At 37.6% G+C, this 21,977-nt stretch overlaps 1 protein-coding gene across 1 annotated transcript in view; it reads right to left on the bottom strand.

Moving 5' to 3' along the window:
• The window catches only part of Mei4 (meiotic double-stranded break formation protein 4), a 189,767-nt gene that overhangs the window by 112,967 nt on the left and 54,823 nt on the right, over window positions 1-21,977 (bottom strand). The window contains exon 3 of the mRNA XM_036193876.1: window positions 9,642-10,180. Coding sequence (XP_036049769.1) covers window positions 9,642-10,180 — 539 coding nt within the window. The remainder of the gene's footprint in view (window positions 1-9,641; window positions 10,181-21,977) is intronic.

Below are 21,977 nucleotides of genomic sequence, written 5' to 3'. Positions count from 1 at the left end.
CTGAATATCACAGAATGGGAGAAGCAGAAGAAAACAACCTTATATGTAACATCATGAAGAGGCTAGAGCCTTATATAGAAGAAATAAAAAATAAAGTGGAGGAACAGAGTAACAAAAAATAGGAAGAACTCTATAAAAAAATAGAGGAAAGAACAAATAAAACAGAAGAAAACAGTAAGTCCCTGAAAGAAAATCATGAAAAAGCAATGAAACAGATGAGGAAAATAGTCCAAGACCTGAAGAGGGAAATAGAAAAAATGAAGAAGAAACTAGCAGAAGGAATGCCGGAAATAGAGAATCTGAGCAAAAAACAGGAACTTCAGAGGCAAGTATAACCAACAGAATGCAAGAGATGGAAGAGAGGATCTCTGGTGTTGAAGATACGGTAGAAGAAATAGATTCATCAGTCAAAGAAAACACTAAAGCCAACAAAGTCATGACCCAAAATGTCCAAGAAATTTGGGACACCATGAAAAGACCAAACCTATGAATAATAGGGATAGAGGAAGGAGAAGAATACCAACTCAAAGGCACAGAAAATATATTTAACAAGATCATAGAAGAAAACTTTCCCAACTTAAAGAAGGAAATGCCTATGAAGATACAAGAAGCCTATAGAACACCAAACAGACTAGACCCCCAAAAAAGTCCCCTTGCCACATAATAATTAAAAAACTAAAAGTACAGAATAAAGAAAGAATATTAAGGGCAGTAAAGGAAAAAGGCCAAGTGACTTTAAAGGCAAACCCATCAGAATAACAATTTCTCAATGGAGACTTTGAAAGCCAGAAGCACCTGGACAGATATAATGCAGACACTAAGAGACCATGGATGCCAGCCTAGACTAATATACCCAGAAAAACTTTCAATCATCATAGATGGAGTGAACAAGACCTTCCAAGACTAAACCAGATTTAAACAACACTTATCCACAAACCCAGCCCTACAGAAAGCACTAGAAGGAAAATTCCAACCTAAGGAAGTCATATACACCCTTGAAACCACAGGCAATAGATAACACCACAGCAGTAAACCCCAAAGAAGAGAAGTACACACAAACTACCACCAAAAAATAAAAATAATAACAGGAATGAACAATCACTGGTCATTAATATCCCTTTATATCAGTGGACTTAATTCACCTATAAAAAGACACAGACTAACAGAATGGATATGAAAACAGGGCCCATCTTTCTGCTGCATACAAGAAACACACCTCAAATTCAAAGATAGAAACCTCCTAAGAATAAAAGGCTGGGAAAAGACTTTCCAATCAAATGGTCTTAAGCAGCAAGCTGGTGTAGCCATCCTAATATCCAGCAAAATAGACTTCAAACTGAAATCAATCAAAAGAGATATTGAAGGATATTACATACTCATTGCAGGAAAGATCCACCAAGATGAAGTTTCAATTCTGAACATTTATGCCCCAAACACAAGGGTGCCCACATATGTAAAAGAAATATTACTAAAGCTTAAATCAAATATAAGACCCCACACATTAATAGTGGGAGACTTCAACACTCCACTATCACCTCTGCACAGATTTGCCAAATTGAAACTTAACAGAGAAATAATGGACTTAACTGATGTTATGACTCAAATGAACTTAATCGATATCTACAGAATATTCCACCTGAAAAAAAAAAAAAAAAAGAATATACCTTCTTCTCAGCACCACATGGAACCTTCTCTAAAACTGACCACATACTTGGCCGGAAGCAAATCTCAACAGATACAAAAGAATTGGAATAACCTCTTGTGTTCTATCAGACAACCATGTTTAAAGTTAGATTTCAACAACAACAAAAAAAAAAAAAAAAAAAAAAAAAAAAACTACAGAAAACCTACAATCCCATGGAAACTGAATAATGCTCAACTGAATCACCAATGAGTTAAGGAAGAAATAAAGAAAGAAATTAAAGACTTCCTAGAGATCAATGAAAATGAATACACCACATACCCAAACTTATGGGACACTATGAAAGCAGTGCTAAGAGGGAAATTCATAGCACTAAATGCCCACATAAAGAAGTTGGACAAATCTCACACTACTGACTTCATAGCACACCTGAAAACACTAGAACAGGAAGAAGCAAAGTCTCCCAGTAGGAACAGACACCAGGAAATTATCAAATTGAGAGCTGAAATCAATTAAATAGAAATAAAGAAAACAACATAAAAAATTAAAGAAACAAAGAGTTGGTTCTTTGAGAAAAATCAACAAAATAGACAAGCCCTTATCCAAACTAACCAAAAGACAGAGAGAGAGCATCCAAATTAACAAAATCAGAAATGAAAAGGGGGACTAGCAATAGACAATGAGGAAATCCAGAAAATCATCAGGTTATACTTCAAAAACCTCTACTCCACAAAATTGGAAAAATCTAAAAGAAATGGATAATTTTCTGGATAGGTACCACATACCTAAGTTAAATCAAGACCAGATAAACCATTTAAATAGTCCAATAAACCCTAAGGAAATAGAATCAGTCATTAAAAGTCTCCCAACCAAAAAAAGGCCTGGACCTCATGGTTTCACTGCAGAATCCTACCAGATCTTCAAAGAAGACTTAATACCAATACTCTTTAAATTGTTCCACACAATAGAAGCAGAAGGTATATTACCAAACTCCTTCTATGAGGCTACAATTACCCTGATTCCTAAACCAAACAAAGATGCAACAAAAAAAGAGAGCTACAGACCGATCTCCCTCATGAACATTGATGCAAAAATACTCAATAAAATATTGGCAAACAGACTCCAAGAACACATCAAAACAATTATCCACCATGATCAAGTAGGTTTCATCCCAGGGATGCAAGCGTGGTTCAACATAAGAAAGTCCATCAATGTAGTACACCATATAAACAAACTCAAAGAAAAAGACCACATGATCATCTCACTAGATGTGGAAAAGGCATTTGACAAAATCCAACACCCCTTCATGATAAAGGTCTTGGAGCGATCAGGAATACAGGGAACATACCTAAACATAATAAAGGCAATTTACAGCAAGCCACCAGCCAATATCAAATTAAATGGAGAGAAACTCAAAGCAATACGACTAAAATCAGGGACAAGGCAAGGTTGTCCACTCTCCCCATACTTATTCAATATAGTACTTGAAGTTCTAGCCAGAGCTATAAGACAACATAAGGAGATTAAGGGGATACAAATTGGAAAGGAAGAAGTCAAGTTTTCCCTATTTGCAAATGACATGATAGTATACATGAGTGACCCCAAAAATTCAACCAAGGAACTTATACAGCTAATAAAAACCTTCAGCAACATAGCAGGATACAAGATCAACTCAAAAAAATCAGTAGTCCTCTTATATACAATAGATAAACAGGCTGAGAAGGAAATCAGAGATACATCATCCTTTACAATAACCACAAATGATATAAAATACCTGGGGGTTACTCTAACTAAGCATGTAAAGGACCTATATGACAAGAACTTTAAGTCCTTGAAAAAAGAAACTGAAGATGTCAGAAAACGGAAAGATCTCCCATGCTCATGGATAGGCAGGATTAATATAGTAAAAATGGCGATCTTACCGAAAGCAATCTACAGATTCAATGCAATCCCCATCAAATTACCAACACAATTCTTCACAGAACTGGAAAGAATAATACTCAACTTCATATGGAAAAACAAAAAACCCAGGATAGCCAAAAGAATCCTATACCTTTCGAGGCATCATGATCCCCGACCTCAAGCTCTTCTATAGAGCTACAGTAATAAAAACAACTTGGTACTGTTATGAAAACCAACATGTGGACCAATGGAATCGAATTGAAGACCCTGACATTAACGCGCACACTTATGAATATATAATTTTTGACAAAGAAGCCAAAATGTACAATGGAAAAAAGAAAGCATCTTCAACAAATGGTGCTGCCATAACTGGATGTCAACGTGTAGAAGGCTGCAAATAGATTCATATCTGTCACCGTGCAGAAAACTTATGTCCTAGTGGATCAAAGACCTCAACATAAATCCAGTTACTCTGAACCTGACAGAAGAGAAAGTAGGAAGTAGTCTTGAACACATTGGCACTGGAGAGCACTTTCTCAATATAACGCTAGTAGCACAGACACTGAAACAATCAATCAATGGGACCTATTGAAACTGAGAAGCTTTTGTAGAGCAAAGGACATGGTCAATAAGACAAAGCGACAGCCTACAGAATGGGAAAAGGTCTTCACCAACCCCACATCTGACAGAGGGCTGATATCCAGAATATATAAAGATCTCAAGAAACTAGACATCAAAATGCCCAACAGTCCAATTAAGAAATGGGCTATAGAACTAAACAGAGAATTCTCCACAGAGGAAGTTCAAATGGCTGAAAGACATTTAAGGAATTGCTCAACATCTCTAATTATCTGGGAAATGCAAATCAAAATGACTCTGAGATACCACCTTATACCTGTAAGAATGGCTAAGATCAGAAACACAAAAGACAGCTTATGCTGGAGAGGATGTGGAGCAAGGGGAACTCTCCTCCAATGCTGGTGGGAATGCAAGCTTGTACAGCCACTTTGGAAATCAATATGACGCTTCTTTAGAAATTTGGGAATCTATCGCCCCCAACACCTAGCTGTAGCACTCTTGGGCACATACCCAAGGAATGCTCAATCATACCACAAGGGCATTTGCTCAGCTATGTGCATATCAGCATTATTTGTAATAGCCAGAACCTGAAAACAACCTAGATGCCCTTCAACTGAAGAATGGATAAAGAAAACATGGTACATATACACAATGGAGTACCACTCAGCAGAGAAAAACAATGACATCATGAGTTTTGCAGGCAAATGGATAGATCTAGAAAAAAATCATCCTGAGTGAGGTAACCCAGACTCAGAAGGACGAACATGTTATGTACTCACTCATAGGAGGATACTAGATGTAAAACAAAGATGACTAGACTGATACACAACTCCAGGGAGGCCACCTAGAAAATGGGACCCTAGGAAAGACACAGGGATGACCCAACGAAACAGAAATGGATGAGATCTACGTGAACAACCTGGACAACAGTGGGAGTTAGGGAGGGCAAGGTTTGAGGGAAAGAGAGCTTAGGCGAGCAGGAGATCCCAGCTGGATCAAGAACAGAAAGGGAGAACAAGGGATAACAGACCATGATAAATGAAGACCACATAAGAACAGGAAGAAGCAAAGTGCTAGAGAGGTCCCCAGAAATCCACAATGATACATCCACTGTAGACTACTGGCAATGGTCAAGAGAAAGCCTGATCTGACTTAGTCTGGTGATCAGATGGCCAAACACCCAACTGTCATGCTAGAACTCTCATCCAATAACTGATGGAAGTGGATGCAGAGATCCTTGGCCAGGCCCCAGGTAGAGCTCCAAGCGTCCAATTGTAGAGAAAGCGGAGGGACTGTAAGAGTGTGAATTGTTGAGGCCAAGATTGGAAAAGCACAGGGACAAATAGCCAAACTAATGGAAACACATGGATTATGAACCAAAAGCTGTGGAGCCCCCAGCTGGATCAGGCCCTCTGGAAAAGTGAGTCAACTGAATAGCTTTAACTGTTAGGGAGGCACCCAGGCAGTGGGACCCAGACCTATCCTTAGTGCATGAGCTGGCTCTTTGGAACCTTAGGCTTACACAGGGACACTTTGCTCAGTCTGGAAGGAGGTGACAGGACCTGCCTGTACTGAATCCACCAGGTTGAGCTGAATTCCCAGGGGAGTCTTGGCCCTGAAGGAGATGGGAATGGAGGGGAGGGGCTGGGAGGAAGGCAGGGGTGGGAGGCAGAAAGACAGAGGAAACCATGGCTGATTTGTAAAATTAAAACACAAATATGATAAATAAATAAATGAGAAAAAAACCTATAGCTAAAATAATAATCAATAAACTTTCAAAGAATTTTCCTCTAAGTTTTGAAAAAGGTACAGATGTTCACCCATATCATTTTTTCACCAGGTTCTTCTAGATCTAGTCAGAGCCGCTGCAGAGAGAGAAGTGGGAGGGAAGGAAGATGGTGGGACTATGCTCCTGTCAGTCTGCTTTTGTCTCCTCCCCATCATGTCCTAGGTCCCCCACTTCTGTTTTTACTCTTCAGTTGCTATGACATACACACACTGAACGAAAAAAAGGCATCCCACATTTGTATGTAGTAAACAGTTCACTCTAAGTATGAATTGGTTTTGCTTATCGAGAAAATAAGTTTCTCGATAAGCAAAACCAATTTAAGAAAAAGTAGGTGAAAGGGAGCATCTATTACAGAGTTTTTCTGAATCTTACTCCTTATATGAATAGAAATTTCTAAAGTATTAAAGGGTATTAAAGAGTCATACAGATCAAATACTCTGAATAGGCCCTGGCTTCTCTCATGATTGCTAATAAGGAAGGGCATAGAGGTATCTATCCCCATGTCTGTATTATATTCCAAGGATGCTCTGTAGAAGGAGACTAAGATGATCTGGACGATGTTCCTATACATCCTCTTTATGGGTAGTTGTCAACAAAAGCTCCCCTAGATTGTGTCCTTGCCATTTGGGATATCTTTGATCCATGGGCTCTAATTATGTTTGTTTGTTTTTTTTAGTGCATAGGGGACTCTATCTATCTATCTATCTATCTATCTATCTATCTATCTATGTCACAGGGCTTGGCCTATAAAGGTGTCCCCTATTGAGAAACACATAGTGAGTAACCAACAAGGTAGAAAGTTTCCACAGCTGGGAACTGACCTGGCATAAACTGAGAGTCAGATTTTTTCTTATTGGGTGAGACCCATGTTATAAGTTCCAGTGTTTCCTACATACTTCACAATCCCTGCCAAGTGTTGTCAGTAAAAGAATCACCTTCAGGATTCAGGAAAGCCTCCACTGACAGCTGAGGGGCAGATTGGGTGAAGCAGAAAGCACTCATTTCTAAGGCCAGCAGAACAGAAAATGTTGAGATCTGGGGTTCTGAAGTTAAACTGCCATGTTCTGAGTACCTAGAACTAATATGCGAGTTGCTGGCTTCCTCTGGTTAAGATGGAGTATGTAGCATCTAATTTTACTTTCTCTGATCCTGCTTTTCCATCTCCAACATGAGGCCCTTGGCCTAGCCTCTGTGGCAAGGAGATCTCCTAGAAATTAGAGGATTCTCTGGGTGGCTGAGTGTCTTTGCAGATGTCTGCTTTTCTTCCCAATTAGATACTCTCTACTATGGCAGGGATGGCTTTCTATCTCTCCCCTTATACAGATATCCTCTCTGTGACTGCTTTCAAGTATAAGTGCTACTTGTGGCAACCTTGAACTCTTGCCATGATGGCCATGTAGTGAGATCTAATGGGAAGGTGGCTATAAACAGCAAGTTTTTGTAATAGTTGATAAATATCAGTGGCCTGAGTGCGGGCCGAGTATGTTGAAAACTCTGCTTGCCAAATCTAAAAGTACCCATGACCTGCATGTAACTTCCTTTAGTTGGGTGACATCAGACTCTGGGCCAAGTCACAGGTGTGAACCTCTCATAGCCAATTATCTCCTGAAAGATCTCCAGCCTGTTTGTTTGAGATCAGATAGGAAAGTCATAGGCACCAAAGGCAAATCTGTGAGAGGGCCACGCCTGCTTGAAAGCTATGGCAGCTGTGACTAATATGAGATCAGTACCATTGAGGTCAATCTGACGGAAAGTATTTCCTAGGATTCAGCAGAGACTATGGTCCAGAGGGGCCAAGGCTGCATCTTTTTCTGTCAGCTAAACGTGGTCATATCTAAGAGTCTCCCACATGATACTGATTTTGATGGCATAAAAGCCAAAGGAAAAGCCAGGATTGTGTGATGACCAGATGTGCTGTGTGTGCTCTGGCAGGGGGAGCCAGAGAAACAGAGCTGCCCAAGTCCTTTAGAACCCAAAAGTAAATGAGTGAATCCTAGATATTGGATGGACACTGAACTGTTTAGTGTCAGACTTCAGTTTTGTTGTGAAGTGGTTCTGAGTGTGCCCTAGTTCTTCCCTCTTAGATTTAGAATTAATAGTAAGACAATTTCTGCAAGTGACTTGAATTTCTGAATTGGTAGGTGGATGGGTCCGACAATGAGGAAGATCAATCTTGCCTCTTGGGCTCCCCTAGTAGATGAATAGGCTAATGAGCCTGAGCCTATCTGCTTCCTTTCTGCATCAGGCTCTGTCTTTAATACTGTGATTGATCATTAGATCATGTGAGGCTAGTACAGAACAGGACTCAGAACACAGGTATACTTCTGGTTTCTTTCAGAGCTTTGTGTGGTTCGTGAAAAAAGGAAACCAGGAGATGGTAATGGATCAGGCCATGAGTAAGGTGTGGAAAATGCATACATAGTCCAATTTGCCCATGGGACAGACTAGAGCACACTAACACATTCTGCTGACAGACTGGACATGCCCATCTAGGTGAACTAGGGAATGAAGGGAGAGAGAAACAACTCTAACCCAAGGCTTTTCTCTTTGCTTATTTCTCTGTCTCCACCTTATTGCAGATGGGACAAACTAATTCTAATAAAGTGGCCACTCACGTGACTTTTCAAACACTGGGCAGAATTAGAAATGCATCTTCAGATATTCAAACAAACAAACAAAAACCCAACTTATCTATTTTTCACAAGTTATAAAGAATATAACTCTTTATTATGATAGTGTAACTATATTTTCCATTATATTATTTTAAATCAGAATTTAAACAGATCATATGTAAAAATAAGTATGCAACCTTCTCTGACTATTTAATCCTATAACAATATACCTGTTGTCAATATCAACTTGGTTCTGTCATTTGTTTATTGTGATTATAGAAACAGAAAATATGAAATTATGACTTCATAGTAACTGTTAACTCCTATATAACTTTAAAAAATAATTCTGCCAATTACTATCCCTTTGATTGACACCAGGGAATGAACTCTCTGTGGGGCTAGTCCTTGGGTGAGATGAGCAGAGTAGAGTTCATTTCACCTTACTAATATGTTCGGATCAATAAAAAAAATTCCTAAATTCATCCTTGGTAGGCTTTACTGATATTATCTTGGAAAGAATGAAGAACAGTGACTATCATTTTGAGGTGCTCAATAAATATGGATATGTAAGGAGAGGCCAGCCATGAATATGAAAGACAGAAAGAAGGGGGTGTATGAGAAAGACTGGAGAGAGAGAAGGAAAGAGGGAAATGCTGCAATTATATTCCAATCTCAAAAAAAAATCAATGATACAATAAGTAAAAATTTAAAATATGAAAAAGTGTGGATATAATTTTTACTAGTATCACACATTTAAATTTTCTGCAAGTATAACTAAAGTTTTTTTAAATATGCATAAAACTTAGAAATAGGTTTTTACCCATTTGTTTACATTCTGTATGCATATACCTACTTTGCTATAAGCCTCCACTGACTTTCTGCTGATAAAGGCATGGTCCTGATATGCCCTGGAGTGTTTCCTTTTAGGCATTCAGACTTACCTACATTAATTCACATAACCTTCTTGTTAGCAGAGTTGAAAGAAAACAGGTACAGAGGCCCAATTACAGACTCTCAGACACAAACGCAAAAGAAACATCAAATATCTCCACCAAAAGCAATGTTCACTGAAATTACTTAGATCTTAACTGATAAATAGGTAATACATATTACTTACCCGGTTTATACTGCTATTCCCTAAAATAGTCTGAAGTAGAGTTTTCTCAAATTCTTCCAACTTCTTAGAACATTTTTTTAAAATATGGTTAGATAAATTAAAATCACTTGCCAGTCTAGCTAATATACCAACAGCTTCCATCCAAAAACTTGAGAAAGGGAGTTTGGGGTTACGGTAAAATGTGATCAGTCCATCTAATAACTGTGAGACAGAATCAGAAACTGTGGAGGAGTCTTTCTCAAAGTGGGTTAAGTATACTTTCAGACTACTGGATTCTGACAGTTTCTTCAGTTCAAGCAGATGTTGCAAGAACTGCAAGTGAGAAGATGGGGGATTCTCCAAGGTGGTGCATGGCTTTTTCTCAAGAGGCAGTGGTAGAAGGGACGGGGGACTGCAGCTCTCCACAGCATGCTGGGACAACTCTGCAGATTCACTTCTTTGTTCATTTGATAAAACACAGCCAGAGTCGTCCATCAAAGCCAATGTATTTTCAGAACTTGTCGGCTCCTGATCTGGCAATGGGGGGAATACATCATGTCCTGAAACAGGAAGATGCAAAAGCATTATCTTCTTGCTGCTAGGTGTCTTAAAAATGATACAATGATTTCATTCTAAATGAAAATACTACATAAATCATGCAAATGTACATAACCATTTAGCAAAACAGAAATTGTTTAGTTTGATTAAAGAAATGGTTTGATTATGCATTTTCAGTTAGATATCTCATTCAACTATAAGCATGTTCCTCCATGTAAAACTGAAACAGTTTTTTTAAAGATTTGTTTTATTTTTAATTATCTATATGTATGTGTTTTACATGGATATGTGTACCTCAGTGTAGTATGCAGAGGAATCAGATCCCTCTGGATCTGGAATTACAGGTGGTTGTGAACCACAGAATGTGGTTCCAAGACACTCTGCAAGAGCAGCAAGTGCTCCTAATCACTGAGCATCTCTACATCCCCAACTGGCACAATTTTGAAATGAGAATGTCCATTCATGTGTATGTTAGAAGAGAGCAATACTCAAACTGACCATTAACTATCTATCCTAGCTGCTTTATTTTAATACCCTCAGCAAAGTGTCATGGGAGTGCATGTTGGAAATGAGAACATGAAAAACCAGACACATAGAAGAATCTCTTCTCAGTCCACTCTGCAAAAGAGGACCAAGGTAAAGTTTTACATGGTATAGATTACAGTATTAAAAGTAAATTATCAAACTGAATAAAAGAATAATTACATTTATTTTGAAAATAGTTTTAAACAATTTCTGTTTTGCCTCCAATCAGTTTTTACACAGTTGCTAAATGTTTATGTACAACTTGTAGGAGAAATGGTCAGTGCTGTAACCTGCTACTGGCTATGAGAAATCCCTCACAGTTAACAGAGGCAATGAGCAAGGATCAACACTTTGATAACTTAGATCAAATGATAAAAATTTCCTAGGTAAGTGACAGAGATATAATAGAAACATAGGTAGGTACTTATCACAATAACCAGTTTAAACGTTATTTTAAAAAAACTAGCTCACAGTAAGTTATGCTTTCTCATGGCATAGGATGACCAATTTGTAGTCAACATACAATGTACTTTCCCTCCTCCCTTTTCGTAATGCTGAGGATGGTACCTATAACTAACATTACATTATCAGCCAAGGCTTTCTTTTGGAAAATATTCATGGCTTAACTCACTAAATAATCATGGGCAAGTGAAACTATAATGAGTTTCCTTATAAACTATAATGAGTTTCCTTATAAAATAAAGAAGAAACACATTTTTTTTCCTTAGAGAGGATTAAACAACTAGAGTGTTACTATTAATGCATTATAATTTCTGGCAATAGTCATTAGCAAGACATTTATACATAAAGACCAGTAAACCACCATACTTGTTTTGTTTTTACCTCATACAATATATTTATTGGGAGAGAAAACACCAAGAGGGTGGCTTCCTCTGCTTGGGTGAGAAGACATGGGGAACTGAGCAGAAGGAAGGCTATATATGGCGTTTCTTGGGAGTGGGGAACTTTCCATTTTTGCCTGGGATTGGTGGGAATTTTGTGGACTGATTTTGAGGCAAGCTCAGAGATTGGTAGGATTCTTTTTCCTGACACTGGTCATAGCCTTGGGATCAAGTCAGGATCAGAATGTTCTTTCCTTGGCCCTGGTCTCAGGACTTTCATGGTCAAGTTCTTTCCATGGCCCTTTTACCCTACATTTAGCATTATCTCTCCTGGACCTATGACATTCAACTATATAATTACACTTGTGTTTATCTACCTCCAGGGACTACTGTGAAGGCATCATCCCAACTCTCCCCTCACTGAGCAGGATCTGGAGATGAACAAGGTAGAGAAACTGACCATTCAGCTATAGATGATGATCTGTTACAGGAATGAACTGCTTGGAATTCTGGACCATAACACCAACAATGATTTGAAAAGCAAATATTCATTATACCTAGTTCTCTGCTGACTGTCTTGAAACCACTGCGTTAACCTTAGCTTTATTCAGAGACAGGATGACCTCCATGGTGTCCTCATGCCCAAACTAATTTTCCTGAGTGCATCCGAGGGGCAGAACGTGATGCCTACATAGCGGTGAGATGGAGAAAAAGGCTGTTCTGCTTCATTCAAATGAAAAGCAGAGCCTATGATCTGAATCACAGCCTCAGTATAGGAGCCGTACTGTGTGATTGTTCATCACGCATTTCAGGATGCCTTAACAGGTGTTGCCTTGTGGAAAATGCAGGGTGCTGTGAATTTGTGGTGGGTCTTTGTAGTTGACTGGCAGGTGATTGTGTGCTGATGGCTCTTGGTAGAATGGTCTTATAAGTAGGGATGGTGGCTGTTAGGATAATAAAAGAGGGAAATTATAGAAGAAAGTGAAAAAGAAAAAGGACAAATCAGAGGGTAACATGGTCACAACAATACTTTGAATGCAATGAGGGTTAACAGGATTTTCATTGTGTGTAGTTAGACATATGGGTGATATCCATGCATCAGTTCTGTCCAGGTAAGTGTTCCCTTCAGCTGATGAGTCAGTGAAGAAAGGGTGGCCTGAGATGTGCTTGAAGACTGACAGGACTACCTCAAGGCACTTTTTTAGTAAGAATTTGTAATTTAGTTGTCAGGTTTGCGCAGTGTTTGAGGAGAGTAAGGAGCTCATTGCACAAGAATTTTGGTAGTCTGCTGGTGAGTCTAACTTTAAATCATGGTGATCCAGCAAGATACAGGAGATTATTATTCCATTGTTTGTATCTGTTGAGGTTGGCCTTGTTACCGAGTATGTGTGGTCAGTCTTAGAGAAGGTTCCATGAGGTGCTGAAAGGCTTATTCTTTTGTGTATGGGAGAAATGTTCTATAGATGCAAAAGATATGGAGAAGGACATTTCATATTTATTATAGGACAAATCCAATAAGATGAAGTCTCAGTTCTGAACATTTATGCCCCAAATACAAGGGCAAGAAACATTACTAAAGCTTATATCACATATCACACCCCACACACTAATAGTGGGAGGCTTCAACACCCCACTCTCACCAATGGACAGGTCTGCCAGACAGAAATTTAACAGAGAAACAAGGGATCTAACAGACCTTATGACTCAAACCACCACACTTGTTTGAGAATCATATGACATGAAAACAGCAATATATCCCCAACCCCTTAAGAGAGCATTCCACAGCAGCAATCAGAACCTACTCAAGTGCTGGGATCTGTTTTCCGAGACCTCAAAACTAATAGGAAACATCATAGCAAATGTATTTCACAGATATGTACAACATATATACCCTATCCAACAGCACATACATCCTCAGCAGCTCCTGGAACTGTCACTGCTTTAGTATTTTACCACATAATATAAGCCACAAAGCAAATCTTAAAAATACAAAATTACATAAATATTCAAAAATTAAACAATGTACTCTATAATAATCAGTGGGCCACTGAAGAAATCATGGAGGAAATGTAAAAGTTACTAGAATCATATAAAAATTGAAACATAATTTATGGGAACTTCTGAGCTATATATAGCTAAGGTATTTCTAACAGGAATGTTCTCAGTAATATGCTTTCCTTAAAGAATAAGAGAGATCTCAAATAACTTAATTAAGTAACACAAAGCCTCATAGAAACAGTAACAATAAAAACCAAAAGCAGTAGATGGCAAAAAATTATAAACATCAGGGTGCCCAATCCCCGTTAATACATCTACTACAAAACCCCTGCACCTGTGGTTTGGTGAACACTGCAGTAGATTAAACAGGCAGCTTGTAATAGACAAAGAACCAGAACATCTGATGTGAGATTATGACACTTAGAAATGCCAAAGAAATTAGACCCATGATACATCAACAATATGGCTGCCTAAGGAAGACAGGTATGCTAACATGGAAGCGGGAAATATGACAAGGCCCCAACCCAAGATGAAAAGCTATAGGCAATTAAGAACTGGTAGGAGATGGATATTTTCCCCAGGGACAAGCCCCTAAGAGGCTAGTATCTAGTACCAGGTGGGCAGTCCTGAAGATATAGGCATACAAGCAACACCAAACAGACTTAGGTTTTATTTATATGTCTATGCATTTAATTATTATATGTATGTAACAATAATAATGAAAGAAACAGAAAACAAATTTGAGAGAAAGTGAAGAGGGGACATAAGAAGAAATGGAGCGAGGAGAAGGAATGGGAAATGAGATAATTATATTTTAATTTTTAAAATTTATCAACTACTAAATAGTTATGAATATTAGAGAAGAAATTAATAAAATGGAAACAAAAGAGTAATACATAGGCTCTATCCAGCAGAGTTGATTCTCTGAAAAGCTAAACAAGTTGGTTAAACCCCTAGCAAAATAATCAGAGAGAGAAAGAGAGAAGGACTCAAATGAGTAAATTATGAATGAAAGGGGTAATTTACAACAGATCGCAATGCATGGTTCCTAGACCCATACATGACACTGTTAAAGTGGCCAAGAACTAGATATGTCCTAGAGATGATCCTAGGAGAAAACCTAACTACTATTATTTTGCCAAAGCAATATAACAATAAAATATCTCCTAATGGCATGGTTCTATAGCTATAGATCAATGCCTCACTCACTCCTCACGAGAGAAGATTTTTCTAGCAGAAGATGGGAATTAACACAGAGATCCACAATGTGACAATGTGTCAGTGAATGACTTTGGAGAGCCGAATGTCTTCATCAAGCCCCTTCGAGGCTCAGGGGTCTATGTGGAAGAGGAGGAGGAATGATTGTGAGAGCCAGAGGTGATTCACGACTTTAAGAAATCAGTATCTTGCAGACTCAACAGGACTGATGCACACATGAACTCAGAGAGACTGTGGCAAAATGTACAAGATCTGCACAGGCTGAAGCTTTAAGTATTCCTTGCATTGTGGGGAGAAGTAGGTACTGGATCCCATCCCTTATCTAGAAGCTTTTTGTAATTGATATAATGCTGGCAAAGGGAAAATCAGGTTCCTCAAACAGCGTGTCACTGGGAATATCAACCACAGTCCAGGGCAGGCCCCATGCACACTAGTAGTTGATTAACACAGAAGAACTCCATGGTTTTTTGGGTTTTTTTGTTGTTGTTGTTTTGTTTTTTTGTGGAAGTTTGATTCCATTTTGGCGGGGTTTTTTCCTTAATTTTTTTGATATTCATTTTTATGATGTCTTTCTTGGGGAAAGAGAGGAGGAGAAAGAACATAAAGTTAGGTGGTTAGGAAAGTAGGAGGGATCTGAGAGGAGTTTGTGAAAGTTAAAACATGATCAAAATATAGTATATGAAAACAATTTTAAATAAAAAAGTATTAACAACAAGCAAACAAACAAAAACTGTGGACAATGAAGGAGAAATGATTTAATTCCTAGACACTTATAACCTACAAAATCAAGTCAAAGAAATATAAACAACCTAAATAGATTCATAAAAAGTTGCAAGACTGAAGCAGCAATAAAATGTCTGCCATCAAAGAAAAGCCCAGACCTGGACAGACTCCAGGCTAAATTCTACCATACATTTAAGGAGGAACTAACATTAATTCTCTGAAAACCGTTCCACAAATTAAAAAGGGGGGATACTGTGCAAATTCATTCTATGAAGTCAGTATTGTTCTGATACCAAAAGTAGATAAAGATACAACAATAACAAAAATTAAAAGAGAAAAATAAGGAAAAACTACAGACCAATTTTCCTGACAAATAATTCAGGGTACTGGCAGGAAAGATCATTAACAGTCTTGCCCAGCTCTGGCTTCTGTGAGCTACAAGACCAAGATGACCACCATGATCTGTCCTCTGGCACAACAGTTGTATAACTATTTGGGCAGTAACCAACTACCTTCTGATTAGATTTGAAACCAGCTCTCTGGGAGATAATCCATGCCTAGTATTATAAACTTGGCCCAAAGCCTATCCCAGGAGTCCCCAGGCCAGCTTGAGAGAAGGGGGAGTACTACCAATGTTTTGCTAAATGGACCCAAAATCAAACTGTCTTCTAACCATTTGTATTTATACTTACACACTAATGCTGTCCTCAAACTTGGTTAAAGAAATTTCTTTTTGCAGTGGGCAACAGTTAGTACAGAGACCCTTAAATGGTTAAAGTATTGAGAATAAGTGAGTGTTAAGTGTGCAGCTCTCAACACAGCATCTGTTAATATCCCTCCAAGGCCCAGGAAATGGTGTGGAGGAGAGGAAAGATTATAAGACCCAGAGGATGAAGAAGAGTGCTAAAATACTGTTTCTTGTAGATGTGCCATGGCTGTTACAATCATAAACACAGAGCAGCTAAGGATACCTGTACAAGACCACACACACACACACACACACACAGAGAGAGAGAGAGAGAGAGAGAGAGAGAGAGAGAGAGAGAGAGAGAAGAGAGATTGACATAAAAAGGGAGTAGTTTGCAACAACAAGGAGTTCAGAAAGCATGGAGGAAGATAAGATGATAATGGGGAATAAATACAATTACAATACAATATACATTCATGAAATTTTCAGAACATGATCTAAAATTGAAAGTGGTAATGGCTGCACAATCCTTTGAATATGTTGTATTAAAAAACATTGAATTGTATAAATAGGGAAATTGTATGTTACATGAATTATTTACCAATAAAGATTTTCTTAAAAAAATTATAGCAAACTAAATTCAAGAAAACATTAAGAAGCTAATTAAGAAGCCATGACTAAGCTGCTTTCATTCCAGGAATGCAAGACTGTTTCAGCATATTCAAATAACACATGCTATTATCAACAATCCTATAGTAAATTCTATACTGAATGGAAAACTGAGAGCAATTCTTCTAAAATCTGGAAGGAGACGAAGGTGCTCACTCTCTCCACTTATTTTTAATATAGCACTTGAAGTCTTGGTGGAGTAATAGGACAAGAGAAAGAAATAAAAGGGAAAGCAATAAACAAAATGAAACACAAATGGTAAAGAAAGAAGCCACAGTATGCATAATTACAGATGACATGATCCATAATTTAAAATATCTTAAAGACTCCAACTAGAAAATTGTTACATGTGATACCATGTTCTGCAGAGTAGCAGTACACACAATCAACACACAAAAAACAGTAGCTTTTCTATATGCTAGAAATTAACTGAAGAAGAAAGTAGTTCATTCATTATGCCTTCAAAAATTCAAATGCCTAGGAATAAACTTAACCAAGGTATGAATACCTATACTTTGAAAATACTAATGTAAGTAATCAAAGAAGACACTAGAATATGAAAAGATCTCCTACAATCGTAGACTATCAGAATAATGGGAAAATGATTATATTACTGAAAATAATCTATAGATTAATGCAATTTCCATTAAAATGCTAACTATTTTCCTCTCAGAATGAGAGAAAAAGTAGGGAAGCACAAAAACTCTAAACAATCCTACACCAAACAGAATGCTAGAGACCAAGCTAGAGACATCATAATCCCTATCTCAAGCTATACTACAGAGCCACAGCAGCAACACTGCATGGTAGTGGTGCAAGATCAAACATGTGAAAAGAACAGAAAACCTAGGTAGAAATCCTCACAGAAAAAGCCAAAGGACCTTAGAAAAAGATGTCAAAATATATTGGAGAAAAGACAGTTTTTCTAAAAAGTGATGCCAAAAACTTGGGTTTCTACATGAGAAGAATGAAATGAGATCCATATCTCTCACTCTGCATAAAAGGCAACTCAAACAATAAAGGTAAGACCTCAAATTATGAAACTATTAGAGGAAATCTTAAGAAAAACCCTTCAAGATATAAGCACAAGCAAGTATGCCAATAATTCAAGAAATTACACCAAAAAATAAATAAATATAAGATTGAATGAAATTAAGAGACTTCTGCATAGGACAAGAAAAAACAAACTTGTCTGAGTAAATAGAAATCCTATTGAATGAGAGGACCATTTCGTAATTTACTACTGTGCTGAAGTACTGAAATTACAGCTTTCCAACTTGGTATATATGATCTTCCTGACATGTTGATTGGTAGATTTACTAGAGATAAAATGTACATAAACAAATTGATATTGTACTCTAATAAATATTATATACTCAAAAAACATAAACCACTGCTTTATAAAAAACTAGTATACTTAAGAAATCCATAATGAAATATGTAACATATACAAAAATTGAGGAAATGAGATATTAACTAAAAGCTGTAACAAACACTGCCTACAAATTCTCTACAAACTCTGTACATGTCTCTTACATAATGAATCATATAGATATTCTATTTCATTTTGCTGAACCATAAGCCTTACATTGTTCTGTTTTTAAATTCTAATTTAAAGACATTTATCATGTTAAAATAGATCTCATTAATATTTAACAAAATAAAGTGTATGCCTTCCTGTAACATACCGCGTCATAGAAATATTTAACCAAACATCAGGAAGTAAGGAGGAAATGTCCCTTTAGAACAGAATGAGCTTTTCTTTTCTGGTCATGCCTTCACCTTATTTAATGAGGCAGCTCAATCTATTGTACTCAGTGTACTGGCACAAATAATCTTACTCCAAGCCAAAGAGTTCCCAGATATCTGAAGTGAAACTTAAAATTAATAATCAAGACACCCATTTCTAAATATGCCCTCCTCCAATCACTTTCTTATGTTGGTTCATGACACCTTCATATCTTGAACATATAAATGCAACATTATCACCCTCATAATCAATCAGCCTTTAGTTCTGTCTAGGCTACCTTCACTAAAGTACCACTTTAGTGAAAATATTCCAGAAGCTTCTCTCATTTGACAGAGCAGAGCCCTCCAAGGTCCTCAGATTAGCACGCAATTCCTATCACTGTTTGCCCCCCCCCATTTTTATTTAGTTTACCTTTATCTCTACCCTCATTTCATGAATGTAACGATAAGCCACACAGAGTTGACAAAAACTGCCACACTGTTTACCATAGCGATGAATTTGTACTTACTGGTCCCAGATACATAACCATTTTTCTTCAAATCCAGCCTCTTATCCTCTATGAAACTGTCTAAGTTTTCCCCAGGCTTAGAAAAGCCTTACATACATGTCATTACCACCCATCTTAACCTATTTTGAATATATTAGTGAGTCCATACTGAAAGAATAAGTTTCTGAGGGAAGAGTTTTTTTGTGCGGATGTTTCTATGGTTTAATTATTGTTTAATGCCTGCTTTCTACCTGGTTAGTAATTTGAAAACTTATTGAAAGAATCTCTCTCTCTCTCTCTCTCTCTCTCTCTCTCTCTCTCTCTCACACACACACACACACACACACACACACACACACACACATGCGCGCGCGCGCGCGCGCGCACACACACACACATATATTATGATTAAGTCAAGTAACATCCATTCAAATATATTCAGCATAGGAATGTACAGTTTGCCACTACCAGTTAAGATTTCCAGGCATTAATAATCATTATCCAACATAAACTCATGCATTGAATAATGTAAAAGTAATGTTTATGCCACCTGGTGGTCAAACTGAAAATGTTATTTAAGGCCATTTCATAATTCTGTTTTTAATAATACCTTTTATAATTTTTGAAATTATAAGATAATTAAATTTAATTATAATGTAATTACATATATATATATTTAATTTTCCCTTCCTCCTTCCAATATATTATATATAATATATATATATATATATATATATATATATTATACACACACACACTGCACACACACACACACACCACACACACACATGCATATATGTGTACATTCCTAAATTCATAAATACAACCTGCTCAGTCCATGTCACCTGTGTTTATATGCCCTCAAGGCTGATCACTTGGTATAGGACAGTCAATTTGGGAGCTCTTAACAATAGTCTTTCAATTAAAAGCAAGTGTTTGTTTCTTCCTCTAGGAATATATATTTTAGCATGTGATGAAGCATATTTGAAAAATGCTGACAAATAAAAGGTTTCAGCTGTATTTTCCAAGAACACCAATTACATCACCATTCTATCTTTAAATATAACAAAGAGAGAAATGTCATATACATGGAAATACAACTAAATGGAATAGTATCTCTTGTCTGAACTGTCTTTTCTGAATAAAAAACAAAATGTGTATTTGTGAGCCGACTTTGACCTAGACAATCTGATACCACAAGTCCTCGTGTCTTCATGTGCTCAGGCACTGGGGTTTCCTTATTGATGCTTTCCTACAACACCTTCCAGCTCCCCAAAGGGAACTTTCTTCATTGCACTGTTTCATCTGTGGCTTTCCCCACCAATTTCACCTTCCCGAATATCTCCACCATACAGCCTCAAGGAATTATTTCACAAAAGACTCTCAAATACATATCTCTAATCCCAACCCATTCTCAAGGAATTGGTTTTCTGTGCTGTCTAGAGTCCCTGTTTTTAAATGGCGACAGCATTTTAGTGAGTTATTTCTTACAAAATAATTATTAGCATTTTATTCAATGTAAGTTTTAAAAATAACTGTTTCTTTCTGTTTGAACTTATGATATCTAGGTTTAGGATACATGGGGTAAACCAAAGAAGTTCTGAAAAAATTAATCAGAGGCAGTTCATTGTACAAATTTACATAAGTGCTCAGCATGTTGATATCCTAGGGTGTGGCCGTCAGTACTGAAATAATCAGATATTGTCAACTCATTTTGCTACCCATCACATGAACAAATGTCTAATAGGAAAGAACTTCAGGAAGTTTAGCTGCACTTTAGCTCAGTTTGAGATTACTTGAGCCATTCCTAGAACTGAAGGTGTTATGGGAGAACTAGGTTATCCTAGGTAGAGGGATAATAAAAGTACGTGCTCATATCGAAGCGGACCAAACAGCAAATCCACAAATCTCAAAGCTTGTCCTGCATGGGGCCCACCACTTAAAGGATTTCCAGCCTCCCATAACAAAATCATCAGCAAAGTGTCAAGAAATTAAACAAGTGAACTGTGGGGAACATTTTATATTCAGCCACATTTTGGCTATTATCTCATCATGATTGACCTCTGAACCTAAAACTGCCCAAGTCCTAAAGAAATCAGCACCTTCCCTTATACTTAATCCTGATATCAGCACAATCCCTCTCTGTCTGGTGTTTGAAACCTGAGAATCTACTTTGTGAGCCTCATACACTAACACGTATTGATCCTGCCTATCTTTCTGTTCCCTGAAGTTCTTCAGTCTGTTCGGTCTATTCTCATTTTAGAACCTTCCCTTACATTATGCATTCTATGTGAATTGCTCTCTCAAGCCTCATTCACAAGTTTGTCAAGGCTGGTTTCCTGTCATTCAAAATGTCTTTAGATGTCATTTCTTCAGAAGTCCTTCTCTAACCACTGTCACTGAAAGAAGCCTCCAGATGAATCTTCATGCTATCTTCCTATTTCCATTCCCTGGCCTGTCACTGTCACATCCTGACCACTTCCCACGGGGACTTTTTGTCTTTACCCTTAACAATGTATGCTCCAAGAAAGACCCCGACTTCCTGGTCTACTGCTATATCTCAGACTATGTAATTCTGAGTAAGAGCTAAGCAACATTAAACAAACAATACCCCATTTTATGCAACAGACTCTTTTTTTGTTTTGTTTTGTTTTGTTTTTCGAGACAGGGTTACTCTGTGTAGCTTTGCACCTTTCTTGGAACTCCTTTGGAGACCAAGCTGGCCTCGAACTCACAGAGATCTGCCTGCCTCTGCCTCCCGAGTGCTGGGATTAAAGGTGTGTGCCACCATCGCCTGGCAACCACAGACTCTAGTATTGCCATGAAGATATAATTATATGTAAAGAGCAGGGCTATGACATGGAAGGTTCTGTCTCCTATCCATTTCTTCTGTCTAAAT

This window comes from Onychomys torridus, chromosome 7, assembly GCF_903995425.1.
Source record: "Onychomys torridus chromosome 7, mOncTor1.1, whole genome shotgun sequence".
NCBI lineage: Eukaryota > Metazoa > Chordata > Mammalia > Rodentia > Cricetidae > Onychomys > Onychomys torridus.
The sequence above is the reverse complement of the archived record's forward strand: the minus strand, read 5'-3'. Positions and strand labels throughout refer to the sequence as shown.